Source organism: Heliangelus exortis, chromosome 10 (genome assembly GCF_036169615.1).
Source record: "Heliangelus exortis chromosome 10, bHelExo1.hap1, whole genome shotgun sequence".
NCBI lineage: Eukaryota > Metazoa > Chordata > Aves > Apodiformes > Trochilidae > Heliangelus > Heliangelus exortis.
In genome coordinates this window covers 11895990-11913960 of record NC_092431.1, presented here as the reverse complement: position 1 = coordinate 11913960, position 17971 = coordinate 11895990, and the positions used below count along the sequence as shown (strand labels likewise).

Here is a 17971-nt window from a genome sequence, read left to right as displayed (position 1 = left end):
GAATAGAGGGGGAGGAGAACCTCTCTTGACCTACTAACCACACCCTTTCTAATGCACCCCAGGATGCCATTGGCCTTCTTGGCCACAAGGGCACATTGCTGGCTCATGGTCATCTTCTTGTCTACCAGGACCCCCAGGTCTCTTTCACCTACACTGCTCTCCAGCAGGTCAGCCCCCAACCTATACTGGGACATCGTGTTGTTCTTCCCCAAATGCAAAACTCTACACTTCCCCTTGTTGAATTTCATCATGTTTCTCCCTGCCCAACTCTCCAGCCTGTCTAAGTCTCTCTGAATGGCAGCACAGCCTTCTGGTGTGTCAGCCACTCCTCCCAGCTTAGTGTCATCAGCAAACTTGCTGAGGGTACATTCTATACCCTCATCCAAGTCGTTGATGAAGATATTGAACAACACCTATATACTTAGAAGATTCTATATACAACTCCTATATACTTAGAAGATTCTCAAAGCATGTTCAACTACCAAACTCAAACGCTGTCATTATGCCATCATGCAGCCTTTCTACAAAGGAGCCCTGTTTCTTACATTAAACCTTTATTCTAGCTCTCTCATCTGGAATGTTTGCCTAAGGAAAATACCTAATTATCTGGGAAGTATATCTTATTTGTAATTGCATATGCAGAGAAGTTTGTAAAAGTCTGAATGCTGTTATTTTAAAGCAAATTAAAATGCAAGTTCAAGTTTGAGCATTATTTTAAGAAAGCAACACATGCAGGGTTACTGCAGCTTGACAAATATATTACCACTGAAAAAAACAAAACCAAAACAAAAAATGTAGTTACAAAATGAAACAGGAATTACCATCAATGGCAACACAACACTTGTTACATAACATCAATGGCAACAAACACTTGTTGCCCTTCCTTTTCCCAGTTCCTCTGTTCACTATGAAAACTCTAACAAAATGTTCTCCTTTATTTTTAGGACAAACAGGGCAAAAACAAGTGTATTTTTAGATTAGCTTTTTAGCTTCTAGACCAAGTACCACTTTCACAAGGTCTTGTAAAGTGAAATAATGGTAAAATGTTACCTCTACTCACCCATCACTACCACCTCTCTTGAACAGCAAAACAGAGTGAAAAATGACCTCCAGGAATGCTCAACTTCAAATGTTAAAATGGAAATTTTCAGTTCATTTAGTGACAGAACAAGCTTTTAAGACAACCTTTGCTTACAAGCAAGAGCCATAAAACAGAGGCAAGAAAGGTGAAATGCTGCCACCTGAAACCCATTTCAAACAGCTAATAATCCTGTCTATTCTTCAAAATTTATGTTGACATTTACTTTTGCTCACCACATTTACCTCCTGCTTGTAAGATCAGCAACATGCATATTACATATCAATGGCTCTTGGGTCCAGCCCTCAATCCTGGGCTGTTTCCAAATGCCACGGAAGCAAGTGCTTAGATAACATCAAAATAGAGAGCTATGCACTCTGCAATAATGTTTAGAACAGTGCATGTTGGGTGGGGTGCAGAGTGTATGAAAACACTACCACTCTTGCCTCCTTTTCCTTAAGAGTTATTTAGCAACTAGTTGTGCTTAGTTTGGTTTTAGGACAATATTTGCCATATATGGGAACACAATTAAGAGGTGCTGCTCACCAGCCCTTTTATAGGACTTAGCTCAGCAGAGACTGCACCTCACTTGGTAGAAAACAAGTGATAGTAACAAGGTCGTCCTTTTACACTCTTCTCCAGCCTGGAGGTTGAAGGAACTGCTAAACCTGGAATCAGTGACTGTACAAAGACAGGCAGACTGGTTTCACATCCAAGGCCCAAGGAGTTTTGCATTCCAACTCTTAATAACTGTTCACTTTCAGATAAAAAAATGACACTTTGCCGTAACAGTCATTAGTCTGTGCACATACTTTACCTGTACATCATTGGTGTTCATTCTTGTTCCCTCCTTCCCCACGAAGATGTCATCTATGTCAACCAGAATGTACCTATCCAAGGAGAGTCGGAGCTTCTTTCCAGACAGGAAAGAGATGGCATCTATGAAAATCAGCTTGTGCAGCCAAAAATTCAAGTTATTGCTGAAAAGGACTCGTTGAATCCCATCGTGGAGCCCCAGGTCATGAATTACTGTGGCATGGAGAGCACTTTTAGCAGCAAGTGGTGAAAGGTTTTCTGGTGTCTTTACTTTTGCAAATATCACTGGTTGATAAGCTGTATGATTAATCTGGAAAACTGCCCAGTCATTTCCAAGCAAGGAATCTTTCTCAAGCTTAGAAGATTTAGTCACATGGAGCAGTGGGGAATGGGGGTTAATGCAACAGTCCTTAATACCAAGATTGCTGTGTACGTGGAAAGGAAAGCCCTTCAATTGAAAGCTCTGCAAGCTGTTCTCATTGCCTTTGTGGAACCCAATAACCCCTACACCATATTCTATACAGTACTTATCTAAAAGGCCTCTGTTCCAAGTGTCCATATTCACATATTTGAGAATATTTTCATATACTATAAGAGCATATTTGCCTTTATTTTTGTCTATAAGCACAGGGAGGTCACCTTTCCCAGGTGCAATCTCAATGTGGAACTGAAATCTGCTAGATTCTAAAATGGTTATTATATCTTGGCCTAATGTTGAGTACTGACTTTCCACAAACACCAGCACTACAAGATCTGTCCTCAGGGAACCAATAGACTTCATGGTCTTCATTTCCATCAGCTTGTATGGTAAAAGTTCAAGATCACCACATTCCACTTCTGAAGAGATTTCAGAAAGTTCATTTTCCTCTTTGTAGCCATTATACAAGTAGTATGCAGATATAACTATGCTCACCATACAAAAAGTGGTCAACAAAATAACTGTTCTTTGAAAGTGTCTGTGAAGTTTCATAATAAAACTCATGTTGTTTACTTGCCTTAAATTGTTCTTCACAGCAGCATTAAAAACATACAGATTCTCAACAACTTGTTCAAGTGCTCTGAAATATTTATGTCACCATTGCAGCACACACATCTATCTTCCACAAAGCTTTACAGAGGGTATAGTCTAGAAGAAAAGAAAATCAGATTTTTAATTGAGGCACCACACTTGTCAGGCATCATATTCGAAGTAAAGGTAAGCCCAGAAATCACTGTCTGAGAGAGGTTTGGGAAGGAACAAACAGTTCAAAACTTCTACAGCTTCTTTTTGAAATTTTGCATTAGAGGTAGTTTTTCTTCCTGCTCCACTAGATGCCTTGAGCATTTGAATGTCTATAGATCTCACAGGCTCCTTAACCCAGGGAACCAAGAAAAAGAGGGTACATGCCAGAAGAACTGAAGAGCAAGATAGAGCAGCAAAGGACTTACTGTTTTCTGTTTTTTTAATTGCTGACAACCTAAACATTTAAGAAAATTCATAACTTTCCTCTTTCCACACCAAAAAGATGGAGGAACATCAGTCTACATGATTAATCAAATACTATCATATTGATTTTTGAAGAACCAAGAAGTTCTTAACAAAACACACGTATTTTAACTGGTCTAGACAAACATAATGATATACTCCATATTACATTTATTATTGAAAGAAAATGACACTTTTTTGTGCAATTTTGAAGTAAACAAATAACATTTTACTGGACTGTGCACTGTTTTGCAAATTGCTAGAAGCACTTTATATTTCTTTTTCTTAAAAAAGCATTAAATAGTCCAGCTCTTAAAATTGAAAAGAGTGAGTCATAAATCAAAAGCTAACTTAAGTGGCAGATCACCTAAGGATATACTTATGCTTTAACTTGTACCTAAGGAAAGCAGTAATTTTTCAAGCTAACAGTACCATTGCTATCAAAAGTTTCCAGTAGAACAACTGAATTATGTGCCAAGCATAAAATAATTATATACTATGAGTTTTAAGGGAAGGTTAAAAGCACATCTTTAAAAACACTAAAATCTAGAACATACTGTTGTAACTTCACAATGTAGTAATCCCTTCTCATTTGTAGATGGGTCTAGGATAAACTATGAGTGTAATGCTAACATGGTCAATCCCTTAGGAGGAGTGCTTAGTCCTTCCATGCTCAATTTTTTACAAACATGAAGTAGGGTTTAAAAAGTTAATACCAAGGAACTCCGTAAGTATAACTAATATCAAATATTAACTTTTCTGACATAGTTGGCACCATCACAACAGCCGACAGGAAGGAAAAGGAACAGAGCAGAAAAAGACATGAGTTTTAAATGCATTCTTTCTTAAATCAGCTTCATGCTTATGTAATTTGCACTTATTTAAGGACTATTTTGCATGGCAAGAGTTCCAAACACGTCACAGAAAGAAAAAAGCACACAGAGAAAACACATCTAACAGTATCAAAAAGTTTCAAAGCCTTGACAAGATACAGTTGCTTTCCTAGAGGAACAGCAGCATTTTACTCTGATCAACAGTAATTGCTATATTTATCACAACTTTGGACATGGCTTCAGGGAAAGTGGTCCTTGTCCACTAGTAACACCAGACAAAAGGTGATACTCGGAATGTATCAACTGTGGTTAAGCCATTAGAAGCAGCATTTAGAACAGGAGAGTAATTGTGGGATGTACTTTCATGACAAAGGAATACAATATTTAACAGAAGAAAGAAGTCATGATAGCTTGAACTGCAATAGAAAAAAAATCTAAGTACAAGAAAAACCTTGAATTAAAAAGGGCCTAGAATCTCTTCTCAAGAGTTCTAGCTTGTTATTATTGTTTCAGTGGAAAAACATGAAAAAGACTGATCAATGACATAAATTGTCTTAGCTCACTAATTTCAATAGTCATGTTTAGTTTAATGAGAGGGGGATATAGTACCACCTGTATCTCAGAACACTTGAAAACAGGTGTCAGACATATTAATTCAAATTTTCACAGAGGTGATGCTGAAATATGCTTTACCTATAAAATAATCTGTATGGTACCTATCTACCATCTAAAGCAATAAAAGCTGCCCCATTGTTCTTTAACCAGAACCACAGTAATTTAGAAGAATATGCATCTGATCTACAGAATTTTGCATTTTCATGTCACCATCTGAAAATTCAGAACAGAACCTTTTACCTGTGTTCCAAGTATGAGGTATCAAAATGCTTCCTTAATGTACAAATTAGGACTTTGAATATTTAAAATTTTTATTTTTATTTTTAAACTTGTGGACTCGCTATCAAGGAGAAGATCTATGAGAAAGTTGAGTCACAGAAATAAGTTTTGTATTTTATTCTGAATACATAATCTACCATTAGAAGTGATTCCTGTGTTCACAGGAAATTCTTTTGGGTACAAGAAATAAGTATCACCTTATTAACTGGAAGATTTACAATTCTAAGTGGTGCTGCTGGGTAGTCACAACTACAGGTCTCTTCATACTGCTAGCATGAAACAGACACATTAGAAGAGAGATTCAACTGTGGCTATGGTTGGTTTGTTTTTATTTGTTTTTATTTTTAAATTCACAAACAAGGTATTACGGAGGAAAGAACAAATACCCTGATGACCTCAAAAGAGCTGAACTGCACCATGAAGAGCCTGGTGAGTTCCTATCATTTGTAGCTTCAGTTTGCTGTTTCATTGCTAAGCACAAAGGACCAAATTCTTAGCTTTCACAAATCATTTCAGCACAACAACCCTAACGGCAACAGTTGCAGAGCGAGACAACACTGCATGGGGACTTTGCCTACTAATGAAATTCAGTAAGCGGACATAATGAACAGGAAATCGTAAGTCTTGATTTCTGCACCTTCTGATAGTATAATTTATATAACAAATACTAAAGCAGCTTCCTTAGAAGTCTTTGCAACCAGCCTGGAACCCAGTCTCTGGGCTCAGACTCTTAGGCTGCTGCTGACAGTCTCTTCTCTGTCAGTGTCATGGCAACCCCACACAAGTGCCCTTGTTGTTATATTTTTTGCACTAAGACTTTCCTGGTGCACACAGCTCCTTTCCATGGGCTTTGTATGACTAACCCTTCCAAGCAACAGAAACACACTAACTTCTGGACTCAATAGCTGAAAAGAAAAGTGGCTCTGACCATTCCATTTCATAGTTGCTACCTATGTTTTCTGGGAAAAAAAAATAATTAATCTGTCAAAGAATACCAATTTCAGGTTCACATCATCACACAGTAATGAACAAATATTCAAATAGGAAACTAGGTATCCATATGGATTCATAAAACTATCCATAATTTTAAAAAACTAATCTATAAAAGTTGTATCATTAATATCAATAAGATTCTTAAAAGTACAAGAAACATTTTTCACTAATTAACTTGAGGTAAGATCAAGATAAAGGAATGGCCCAAGCTAAAATATCCACACGCAAATAAGAAATTGCTCTCAAACCACATTTTTCAAAGCCCAGTAAAAAAACCATGTGGTTTATTCTTATCTCAGGCCTGTGCAAGGGCAACTGATTTATATGAGCCTTGATTAGAAAATATAAAGTTGAGTCATGCCTATATACAGACACAAAAAAATATTGTTAAAAGGTAATAAAAATCCTTTTCATCAACACCTGCCAAAAATGTATCAAGTTCAGGATTGCTTAGCCATCAATATTATTCAGGTATACTACATTTTCCTGGTTTTAAATCTTTCTCCTCTTCTAATAATCCACATCCTTATATTCTGGTTCTGTTCTTTACCAAACTGGATTCTACAACAGTGCTAGTGACATACTCCTGATATATTAAATTAAGGATGAATTTTAAATGAAAAATGGACATAAAATTGACATATTGTTCAGCATGTTAATATGGGCATTTAAATCTCCACTGATTAGAATGCTGGCTAATTGCTTTGAGCATAAAAAGCCTAAATTGGCCAGCCACTATGAAATATGACCTCAAAAGCAGCATTCTGAAGTCATTACATTTGTGTTACTACAGTGGAAGTCTTTAGATATGCAAGTGACATGGTAGGGGGAAAAAAAGCGCATCTGAAAACAATCAAACCTGGGATGGATAGTAATGCTTAGCATTTTAAATCAATTAAGAAAATATTAATCTGGTCTCCTAACACTGAGTATCCTATTGCAACATTATTCTACTGACTGAAGTATTAAAGCAGCAATAACTCAGACAAGCAAATCCAGGCTGAGAATGAGATCTTATGACTGCATAGTAAGAAGACATTTTCAACCTGACAAAATGGTGATAGGAGATACAAAATCTTAAGAGAAATTTGAAGTCATTGACCCTTCAGTACCACATAACAAACCCTGTAACATGTGAATATTGAAGGGCTTACATTCCCTCACATTTGCTGAAAAAAAAAAAGGAAAAAAAAAAGGGGAATGGCTTAAGCAAAGCAAAAATTCTGGTAGATAAATATGCTTTTTTTATTATACCTCTGTTATCCTTTGTTTCATGCTGTTTTGCTTCATGCATTACTAGAGAACTTCACCAGAAAGAAATTAATGCATCAGATTTTGTCATTAAAATATAATTATGAAGATCAAATATATGGTCTTTTAAAATACTTTAGAAGAAGTCTAGCATAGCATAGTAGTTGGGTTTGGTCTTCAGATTACTACGTTACCCTCTTCTTACAGAAGATCTTAAAACATCTTTCATCTCATACAGGTTTTCCAGGACAAACCCCACTGTTTTCCACTTGCAGAAACATCACTATCTAAAGACTAATCTATTTGCCCAAGGTCTGTAAGACAAACGTATGGCACGTTCTCTTGTCCATGCTTGTATCGTTACTTGCCCCTCTCTTTAGTCCCACAGTTGCCAAATAAGACCAAAGTGTGATGAGTTTCTAAGGCAGAGTTTTACCACCAGTTCTGAGAGACCTGAGTAGTGATGCTGACAGTGAGAGAAACCCTATGTCTTCCACTTTCCATTTTATTAAAAAGAAAAATATCCACCACACCAAAACCTGAAGAATAACCTAGCACATCAAGTAGTGAACCAGGTAATAAAAAAGATTTCCGCCCTTTCACAAAGGCTGTATAAGACAGTTGAAACGAGCAGTAATACATACCGATTTCTGCATGGGATTTTGGGAATCCAAGGAGCTACGAACAACTGAAGTTATAACCAGTGCACTACGAGGGCTAATTCTGTTCCTCTACTCAATCAGCAAAGTCCGGAAACACTAGAGGGCAACAGCGGCGCATAGAAAAAGCCACGGAGGAGAGGAGAAAGGGAAAAAAATCAAGCAGCGCAAGGGTTGGTGCAGGTACCATATCAGACAGGCAGATGCTAAGTGCGCTAGTAAAGAATTAAACAAAACAAAAGCCGAAGAATCATCAACAAACATACCCAAAAATGCTCCCACAGGCAACGGGACGCTCCCATGTGCGGGGGGTCGAAGCCCCAGCAGAGCAGCCGTCTCCTACCCCAGAACCGGGCAGTCACCCCGGCCGGCTGCGCTCCTTGGAGGGCGTGCGGGAGGGCGGGCGAGCGAGAGGGCGGGCGAGCGAGAGGGCGGGCGAGCGGCCGGGGGCCCGGCCACCAGCCGCTTCCACTCTCCACCACAGGCGACGGCGGGTGCAAGGAGCTGAACAAGCTCCCCCGGGTAGAGGAGGCTGCAGCCCACGGGAGCCGGGAGCGCAGCGCGGCACCGCCCCAGCGGCGGGACGGCACGCCCGGGGGCGCGGGCGCCGCTCGCCGGGCCTGGCCTCGCCCTCCCGGAGGAGGGGCCGCGCTCAGCGGCCAGGGGCGGGCGGGGGCTTCGCCGCACCGCCTCCTCGGCATTAGCGCTGCCGATCATCGCCTCCTTCGGGTCCTTGGTAGGCTTGGACGGCCCGGCTGTAGCTGAGAGGTTGAGGGACGCGGGACACGCGGGACATTGTCCCGGGGCAACTAGGGCGACGTCCAGCAAATCTATTTTAAGTACAGTATTTATGTGGATTTTTTTTCGTTTAAAAAAAAAAAAAATTCTCAATCCCCTTTTACAACCTTTCAGAGGGGAAGTTTAACTCAAATCGCTTGCCAAACCTATCGTTGTTCATTGCAGGTTTAGGATCTGACGATTCCTACCTGAATCTACTCAAGTGTAACACACAACAGTGGAAACTCCACAAGGTCAGTTACATTTTCTCAAGACAATGTGGCGTTCGATCTTCAAAGAATATCTGCTTGTCTTTACTGAATTTTCTAACCCCATCTTAAGTAGAGTTAGTCCCTCTGTATTCTTCCCTGATACTCAGCATCCTGCACTCTGGAGACAGCTATTCCATTACTGCAGGTTAAGGAGTTACACTTCCCTGCCTGAACTGCATTAGCTGGCTTCCAGCCTTCACAAATGGGCAATAAAATTAATAAATTTTACAAGTGCCCTCTTGAACTAACTAATTTACTTCACAATTGCATGGCAATTGTTAGCTTACCTAATGGCTGATAATTCAATATAGCAGATTGAATTCCTGAACTGGTGGTTGTCCGACCCTCTCTTTCTGTGAGAAAAACTAAAAAACTATATTTTTCTGTGAGAAAAACTAAAATCGCTATATGTAGAAAGAATCGCTATATGTAGAACTTACAGGAAAAAGGCCACTCATCTGAATGTTTGTTTCCAAACATCAACAGAATTTACAGCCTATTTATAGGAATATTATTTACTGCTTTCCGATCTTTTTTCTCCCTTTTCATGTCACACTGTGAAGGAACTCCGCAAATTTTGATGTCTTCTGCACTACAAAAGCATTGCAAGATCCCAGAAACCATGACCCAGACCTTCAATATGACTGAGGACTTGTTGACTTGAGGATTTGCTATGCTTGAGGAATCCATGAAATAGATAGTACACCTGAAATCCTGTTGCTTTCTCAATATTCTAAACAAAGAACTTTTCTCCCGTATTAAACTTCTTGTCTGTGTGAGTACTTCTTCTTGGGCCTCTCTATTATGAAGGATTTTTCCTACAACATGCTGTGAGGTGTGGGGTTGAGGCCAGCCAAAAGTGACTTAAATTCTTGGATGTGAGTTCAAAATCATGAACGTGCATGGTTTCCCTCCTACTGCCCTTCCTGAGTAGCTGGCACTCTAAGTTATCACAGGCCAACATGGACAGAAGAGAGTTACATACCACTTGTCCTTATAAGCACTTGGATGCCCACAGAGATGTGTGAGATGTCTCACAGCTGAGGGTTTCATCACTGCAAGTCAGCAGCCGTAGTGCAGAATGGTTGTGGCAGAAATATTAACAGCTCTGATCTTTTTTGGTGCTATTTTTCAGGTTTTTGCTCTTAAGCTGTCATTCCAGTGTGACCTGGCCGTGATGTCATATCTATACTTCTGGCAAAACATCTTAAGACATCATTGAGTGTGCTTCTGGCCAAGATTTGTGCCTGGCCCCCAGTACCTCACAAAACAAACTGTAGTCATGTGGTGTAGCATTATCACAGAGTGCTACCACAAATGGCATAATTGCAGCTGTTTAGAACATCTGAGATCACATCCAACCCAGAACTGGATAGGTAAAGGAGTACTTAATCCAGACAAGAAATGAGGTGGGGGGGAAACTGGTGGGCTACTAGACTGAACACAAAACAGTCACATTCATACAACTCCAAGTCTGTACCATGAACTAAGACACCTATGCTGCTGCTCCTATTGTGCACAACAGGAACTGAACACTAGTTCCCAGATGTATGTACTGACTTGTGTCCATATATCCACTAAAGAACAGATGTTGAAGCAAACTGTCCTCTGGTCCCTGCCTGGGAATGTTTGCCAAGAAAACTACTTAATTTCAGACTTGCCCCAAAGAAGCTACATTCCAGGCGAAGGATGAAAAACCCTGTGATGTAGACCAACACTACAGATCACAGGTGATTGGAAGATACCTCTGGAGGTGTATTTCTCCACCCTTGCAGCTCAAGCAGGGTTACCCACAGTAGGCTGCCCAGGACCATGTCCAGATGGCTTTCTAGTATTTACAAGGACAGAGACTCCATGACACCACGGGGCAACCTCTGACAGTGTCCAGTAACCCCCAGTGTAAAAAAGCATTTATGATTTATGTTCACAGGGAACCTCCTGTGTTTCAGAGCTTAGCTCTGTCTTCTTTGCATCCTTCCTTAAGGTATTTGTAGACATTGATGAGACCCTCTCCAGGCCTTCTCTTCTCCAGGCTTAACAGTTCCAGCTCTGTCAGCTTTTTCTCATAGGAGAAATACTCATGTCTTAGTAATCTTAGTGGCCCTTCACTTTACCCACACCTGCTTGTCTTGCTTGTACTGGGAAACTCAGAGCTTGACACAGCACTACAGGTGCTCACCAGTGATGAGCAGAGGGCAAGGATCACCCTCCTTGATCTGCTGGCAGCACTCCTCCTCATGCAGTCAAGGCTGCTGACAGCCCTTCCTGTAAGAACACATTGTTGACATGCGTTCAATTTGGTGTCCACCAGGACCCCAGGTTCTTTTCTACAAGGCTGCTTTCCAGCTGGTTGGCCACCAACACGTCCTGGTGCTTGAGATTACTCCTCCCCAGATGAAGGACTTCCCCTTGAATTTCTTTGTGCTCATTGTTGGCCCATTTCTCCAGCTTGTCAACATCCCTCCAAAGACATACCATGTGTGTTCAAATGTAAATTCCCCAATTTCCTGTTAATAGGTGCCTTCAGGTTATATAAGCACAAGTAACTTCTGCAGGAATTAAGGAAACTTGGAAAAATTAAATGCTTTGTACAAACAAACCTTTGCTCTCCTCCTGAAAGATCTAGGCACTGAAACACCATTCAGTATTAGGCATTGAATCCTTCCTTTAAATGTCTGTTCTGTTCCTGATAAATTGGTAATTTTCAAACTAATTACTTTGAAAATTGTAACTTAATTAATTCCTATCTTTATAAATTACATTGTGTTCTGACAGCACTGCTGCCTATTTACATACATACAGCTATGTGTGCACAAACAAGCAGGTAATTCTGGTTGCACCCTTTCTCTTGGAATACTGGTAGAGGGGTTGGAACTAGATGATCTTTAAGGTCCTTTCCAATCCAAACTAATTCATAATTTTATGAATCCTACAGTGAAAAAAGACCAAAAAGTATGTTTGAGAACTTCCAACAGTTCCATCTCAGTTCAGCTGGGCTTTTTAGTTGTCTCCTATCTGAAGCATATTAAACATGTTTTCTTGCAAAAAAGACAGACTAAAAAGAGGTAGCCTGCCTTCCCTGCTGACAGCCACAGCTTTTCACCTTTATTTCTTCTAGTCTTTGCGCACGAATGCTCTCTCTTTCACATTTTTCTTCAAGTTCCACTCTTCACACAGTGCTTCCTTCTTTTGGAAGCAATCAGCAATCTAGCTTTCTCAAGTTAATGGAATACTATCTTGTGGTCTTCTCTTTCAGGCTATTACTGCAAGAAATGGTTCTAACCATTGCATGGTTCTAAGTCTGCAAATTAACTCTTGGACCTACCAAGTCCTGCTGAAATCTGTGTGAAATTTAGACATTTCTGTTACGGTGGTTACTACTACAACTCCCACCACCCTTTGTATCTATCAGATAGACTAATTACATTTGGCATCATTCCATAATCCAGGGAAATATTATAGGCTGGCGAGTTACATGTAATAACAGTTTCCAATTAATAAGGAAATATTATATGTAGTCCTGCCATGTCAAAGATTATAGACATCTTTTAACCAAATACTAATTGTTATTTGTATTATTTTTGTTGACATTTTCTTGCAGGTAACCATTGCAGTGACCTATGTGAACAGGAGCACCCAGGCAATTGTCTTAGTTATTGCATTTTTACTTGTTTAAAGGTATTAGAATCACAGAATCTTAAAATCATCAAGATTGGATAAGACTTCTAAGATCATCAAGTCCAGCTGTCCTCCCTACAACCCATAACCACTAAACCATATGCTGTTGCACCTCATCTGCCCATCTTTTGAACACCTCCAGGGATGGTGCCTCCACAACCTCCCTGGGCAGCCTGTTCCAAAGCTTACAAGCGCTACTAACTAAAGGGCAAAAATTACTGTGGATTCATAATGCTCAGAAACTAGATTTTAAAACACACTGTTCCATGCTAAAATGGAAACAAACCTCCTTTCTTCCCTTAGTTAAACTGGAAAAGGCTTTCTTCACAAGCTTCATTGGTATAATCGACAAAAAATGTGGATTATGATCTAGGAAATACACATGGTCAAAAGAGTAACCAAATAAGATGCTATCTCAGAGAAGAAAAAAATCACCTAAGACACTTCGAGTTTATAATTGTACTCCATTTTCCCCATGTTACTGCAATACCCTTCATTTGTGTAGTGTTTAAAGATTATTCTGTAGCAAACAATACAGGAAATGAGCAATGCTTAGGCATTTTCTCTAAAATGTCACTAGCTTTCAGATGGAAAATACATTTATTGTTTCTTTCCTGTAGTTTCTATTTCATTTTAAATATCTTATCCTAAAAAAATCCTACTATCTGCATACATTGTAGTAGTATCTTCCAAACCACTGGAAGGCAAATTGCTAATTACATGCTGTGGGTGATGACTACTTGGCAGCAGAAAGGCATTTTTATCCCTAGGCTTAGAGTAAACTATTGTTATAAACATGTTTTGTTCAATTTTAATCAGGGTATTGAGACAATTGTCATCTTTGTATAATGATAAAATGGCAAGCTTTGGAATTCAAGAAGCTCAAAAATCATTAGGTATTTCTGTTCTAAGCTGCAAAACCATCATTTACTGCTCAAGTCACATGGCATGTGAAGTGCAAGACAGATTCATTAATGAGGAGGACTGAGTATTTTCTGTCACAATTTACCAGGAAATTTGCTTATAAAAAGAGAGGAAAGGCTCTTCCTTCCCATTTTATCAGGTTCATAGATTTCAAGTTAAGAAATGTTAAAAAATAATAGCAGCATAGATGCAGAATGTATTAAGCTGGCTGTTTTGAATGTACGTTAATTTGAGTGAAAGCTCCTTAGTAATATTTAAATTGACTACAGAAAAGTGATAATGGGGATGGAAGAGAATTAAAAAGAAACCAAGTTGCTATAAGCACAATCAACACTCTTTGTGTTAAAGGGGCATCTTTGCCCCTTTAAAGAAAGTAATAGGTAATTAAAACTGGGTAATCAAAACCAAAAAATTTGTTTTAGGGAATACTGTGGGCTAAGAAGACCTTGCATTATTACCCTGAACCTGAGTAATTTTTCCCATCAAGAACAAAGAAAAATTTCTTTTTAAAATCTTGTAATTTGCAAAGGGGAAAAACCAAAATTGCTACATCTGACTCTTCAGTCCAACAATAATCAAAACTCCCCAAAGCAGAATGTAATTTACAGTCAGCTGGAAAATCATCATAATTTCATCTTTCCTTCAGCAAAAATAGCTCCAGAAAACAAGGCTATTTTAGAATTTTTTTTAAAGAAAATAAGCATCCTTCAGAACTGCCTTCAACCTCCTCATGCCCTTCCCTTTTTTCTATACAAATAAATTTCTCCTGCTTCTCTGCTCCTTGAACATGCAACACCTAAAGCACAGCCTTGCTTCTCTGCACCCTTGAAGGTCGCAAACAAAGAGCAATAAGCAGAGGAGTTTGCACAGGAACGGGAACTTACTCAGAATGCAAGGTAACACACTGCAGGATCAATGACATGAATGTCTGCTATAAACTGGGAGCTCATCAGTTGGAAAACACTGAGGTGAGAAAGGACGTGGGTACCACTCAAAGTTATAGAAGGTCTGTCAGCTGTCAAAGTGATGTGTCTAGAAAATGCCACAAGCAGTGCTTGCAGAGGCAAAGAAGAGGTGGAAATATTGAAAGTGTTGATGCTATTGCTTGAGGCTGCAGTAAGTCCCCACCTGGAACACTAAGAAAATAATTCAAAGTGGGAGAGGCGGAGAGAACAGCTGCTACCATGATCAGGCAAAATATGCAGCCTGTTATACAACAGGCAAGGTGAAGCTTGAGAGGTAATGTAGATGCTGCACGTGACAGAGAAAGATAAATGTGCAACAGTAGTGAACAAATATTTAAGACAAAAGCGATTTTAGGCACTAAAAATGGGTAAAATCTGTGCACATAGGCTGGAAATTAGAAGCTTGTAAATCACTGACATGAAGCAGATTCATTCTGTGAACAGCAGGGGCAAAAAGAGTATACGGAGCTTGAGCAACTTCCAGGTGTCATTCATCATAGTGCTAGATTAGTCTTCATGAGTTAGGAGGACCTTATTGATCACTGACTATATTTTTTACTGTGCTGGAATCAACGGCAATGAGAACAGTGGCAATAAATCCTCATTGTTGACATTTAAAGTTGGTATCAGCTGATACAGCTGCAGGGTTCTGTTTGTCACAGTGATTGTTTCAGGCTGTCTGTAGGTAGTAGCAGAGAGCAGCACCGGCATTCAGTTCACATGAATATGAATATCACCTTCCAAGTCATAATTTTTTAATGAAAGCTTGTACTTTCTAACACAAGATGTTAGCCTCTGGGGAAATGTATCAGGTTGTCATCTGTCCCAGAAGTCAACAGGTAAAGAAAAAAAGGAGGGAAAACTGTTTGGGTTTTTCTTCCCTGCTAGAAATAATTTGAATAATTTCTTCTCCTTTTTAATATTTCAGTTCTCCCCAAACATAAAATGGATTAAAATATCAGATATTCTGGTAGAACAGTTATTTTATTAATATATTATTTTTATTTAATTGTGACAAATGCCAATTATATGCTGATAATTTGCCCATATGTAATCATATACCACGTGCAGAGATCTTCATTAACATGCTCATCAAGAAAAGATACTCATGACAGCACATATTATCTAGGGTGTTATCCTGTATTATAATATGTGATGCCACATGATTACCATATGGGAGAGGGCTTTAAAAAAGGTTACAGGCTAATAAGAGTACTTTATTCCACTCAGAAATCTCAAGAGAAACCGTTTAATTCAAAGATTACAGGGACTGTAATTACATTCAAAAAGTTAAGTCACCTTAAAGGTAAAACGGTAACCCAGAAAGACTTAAGATTAAAGATTAAAATTAAAACCCGAAATTTTGTATTGTTTTTAACTGCCCCACTGCACTAGATATTGTGCGAATACATGAAAAAGGTGGGTCCCACCACAAGGAGTTTAATTATACCTTTCAGCTTGTGTTGTTCTAGAGAAGAAATTGTAGTATATTTCAGATAGCAGCTGGTGGTCATATAGTAGAAGTGAATTATGAAACTTTCTAATGCCATGAATTTTTTATGTAATTCCCTATGAAACTGACTAGGAGTTGAGACTAGGAAATGATGCTTCAACATAGCTCCCAGTTTCAGTCTTACCATTTCTTTTTATTTACCCAGTATGTGTCAGACTCATTGAACACCATGCCTTCTCTGAGGTCATGAACTTCATGGAACAGTGTGCAGAAGGAGCTAGAGAACTAAGGTTATTCACACAACATCCAGATACAGATCTCTGCCCAGTATTTGTCCATGAAGTGTCACGCACATTTGAGATTATTATATAGAGATATTAATTTTAAATAATACTTCTATCATCCTTTGGTTCAGCAGGGGGAGCACAATTGGTGTCACTGTGGCATGACAACACTACTGTCTTTCTGTAATCATAGAATCATAGAATACATGTTTAAAACAAAACAGCTCACATTATGCAGAACTACAATATTGATCCTAGCAAGGACATTTTTAGATGAAAAAGGTCAGAATTTACCCTATAGTAGCAAAGTTCTAAAAACCAGAGAGAAGTGTTGCCAACTTTTATAAGTCAATCAACATAAATGTAAATTCAGCATGTTAGTCCCTACTAAAATATCTATTCTATCTGACTAGCAATCCTTGGGTTCAGAGCCTGTCAGTGATAATGCAGCTAAAGAAACTCACCATGGTGAAAGCCATTCTCTCCCTCTCTCCTCCCTTTCATTTAAACTCTATATAAATCAGATACCGATGTTTTATAATTTTAATATGATCTGAAATGTCTGTAGATGACACGATTTTGGTCCTAATTTCACACTGTAGGAAGCAGATCCAGTAGAAACACTGGAACTATTTGTAATTGTGCATCTCTAGAGTTGCAATACAAAAGTCTTAGGTAGAAGTGAAGGGAATTGACTTCATTGTGATACTGGAGGCTGGTTACGGATATCTCTGCTTATTGTTCTGTGCAGTGGGCAGGCCTAATACCCTCAGCTGGTCAAATAAGCTTCAGTCTTCAAATTCCAGTGGTTTTCCGTGGTCACAGAAATGCTGAAAAACCTGAAGGTTTCCCAAATGTAACTATTCAGATAATTGGTCTCCCTCATGCATCAGATGAGCAATATAACATTTACCTTATAACCTTTTCCCCATGATCAAGTACCCAACTGGAGTACAGGGGTAAATACCTAACTGTTTTAAATTTTAAGATGGGTCTGTCTATAAAAGGCTAATAGGCATGTGGGAAAGCTGAGGCATACTGAGCTTAAATAATAGAACGTCCAAGATCACAATGAGTGAGCACCAGACCCAACAGAAGAACTAAAGAGTTCTGATTCCTACTGAAGAGCCTCCAATGCAGTATGTTTTAGTGTCAGGTCTTTTCACTGAGAGGCACTATCCCTCACCAGGCTCTCTCAATCACTACAGGATATTGTTTTAAAATTCTTTGTCTAGAAATAGTATTTTTGCTCTTCCAGACAATATTTGCTGTTTGAAGCTTGTTCCTGACTGCAGATTGGTGGAGGTGCATGTTTTGCCTGTAGCACAGGAATATTCTCCTTCTTTCTTTACCTTAACACTTCAGTATTTCTTCCCATTGACATAAATAGTGTCCAAAGCACTCTAATCCTGTCCACATATGGTACAAATAGAACAAACAAGGAATGATTTATGCATACTTGACTGCGCTCTATATCTTATTAGATGAAGATGAATTACTGTGCATTCTGAAAAATCCATCTTTGTAGATTTCTGGTGCTCAGTCTTGTGTCTTCTGGAAATATATTTTAGCATGCTATTGCTGTTTTCCACTTGGTGTTCTCTGCTGTACCACACACACTATTCATGG

At 39.0% G+C, this 17971-nt stretch overlaps 1 protein-coding gene and 1 long non-coding RNA gene across 5 annotated transcripts in view; one reads left to right on the top strand and one right to left on the bottom strand.

Annotated features, from left to right (window-relative positions):
• The window catches only part of LOC139800449 (bifunctional heparan sulfate N-deacetylase/N-sulfotransferase 3), a 65859-nt gene extending 57476 nt beyond the window's left edge, over positions 1 to 8383 (bottom strand). For 3 of the 4 annotated variants that reach the window (XR_011727753.1, XM_071753491.1, XM_071753493.1), the window contains exons 1-2: positions 7975 to 8383; positions 1896 to 3020 (exon numbers count right to left, since the gene is read on the bottom strand). Coding sequence is in view for 3 of the 4 variants with exons in the window: in XM_071753491.1 (XP_071609592.1) it covers positions 1896 to 2876 (981 nt within the window). In the remaining variant the exon portion in view is untranslated. The remainder of the gene's footprint in view (positions 1 to 1895; positions 3021 to 7974) is intronic. The other variant, XM_071753492.1, reaches the window with a different exon arrangement.
• Positions 8384 to 8774: 391 nt separating this feature from the next.
• Positions 8775 to 9820, top strand: LOC139800233 (uncharacterized). Its single transcript, XR_011727666.1, has 3 exons — positions 8775 to 8828; positions 8953 to 9020; positions 9602 to 9820. It is a non-coding gene; the product is annotated as an uncharacterized lncRNA (long non-coding RNA).
• Positions 9821 to 17971: the final 8151 nt, after the last annotated feature.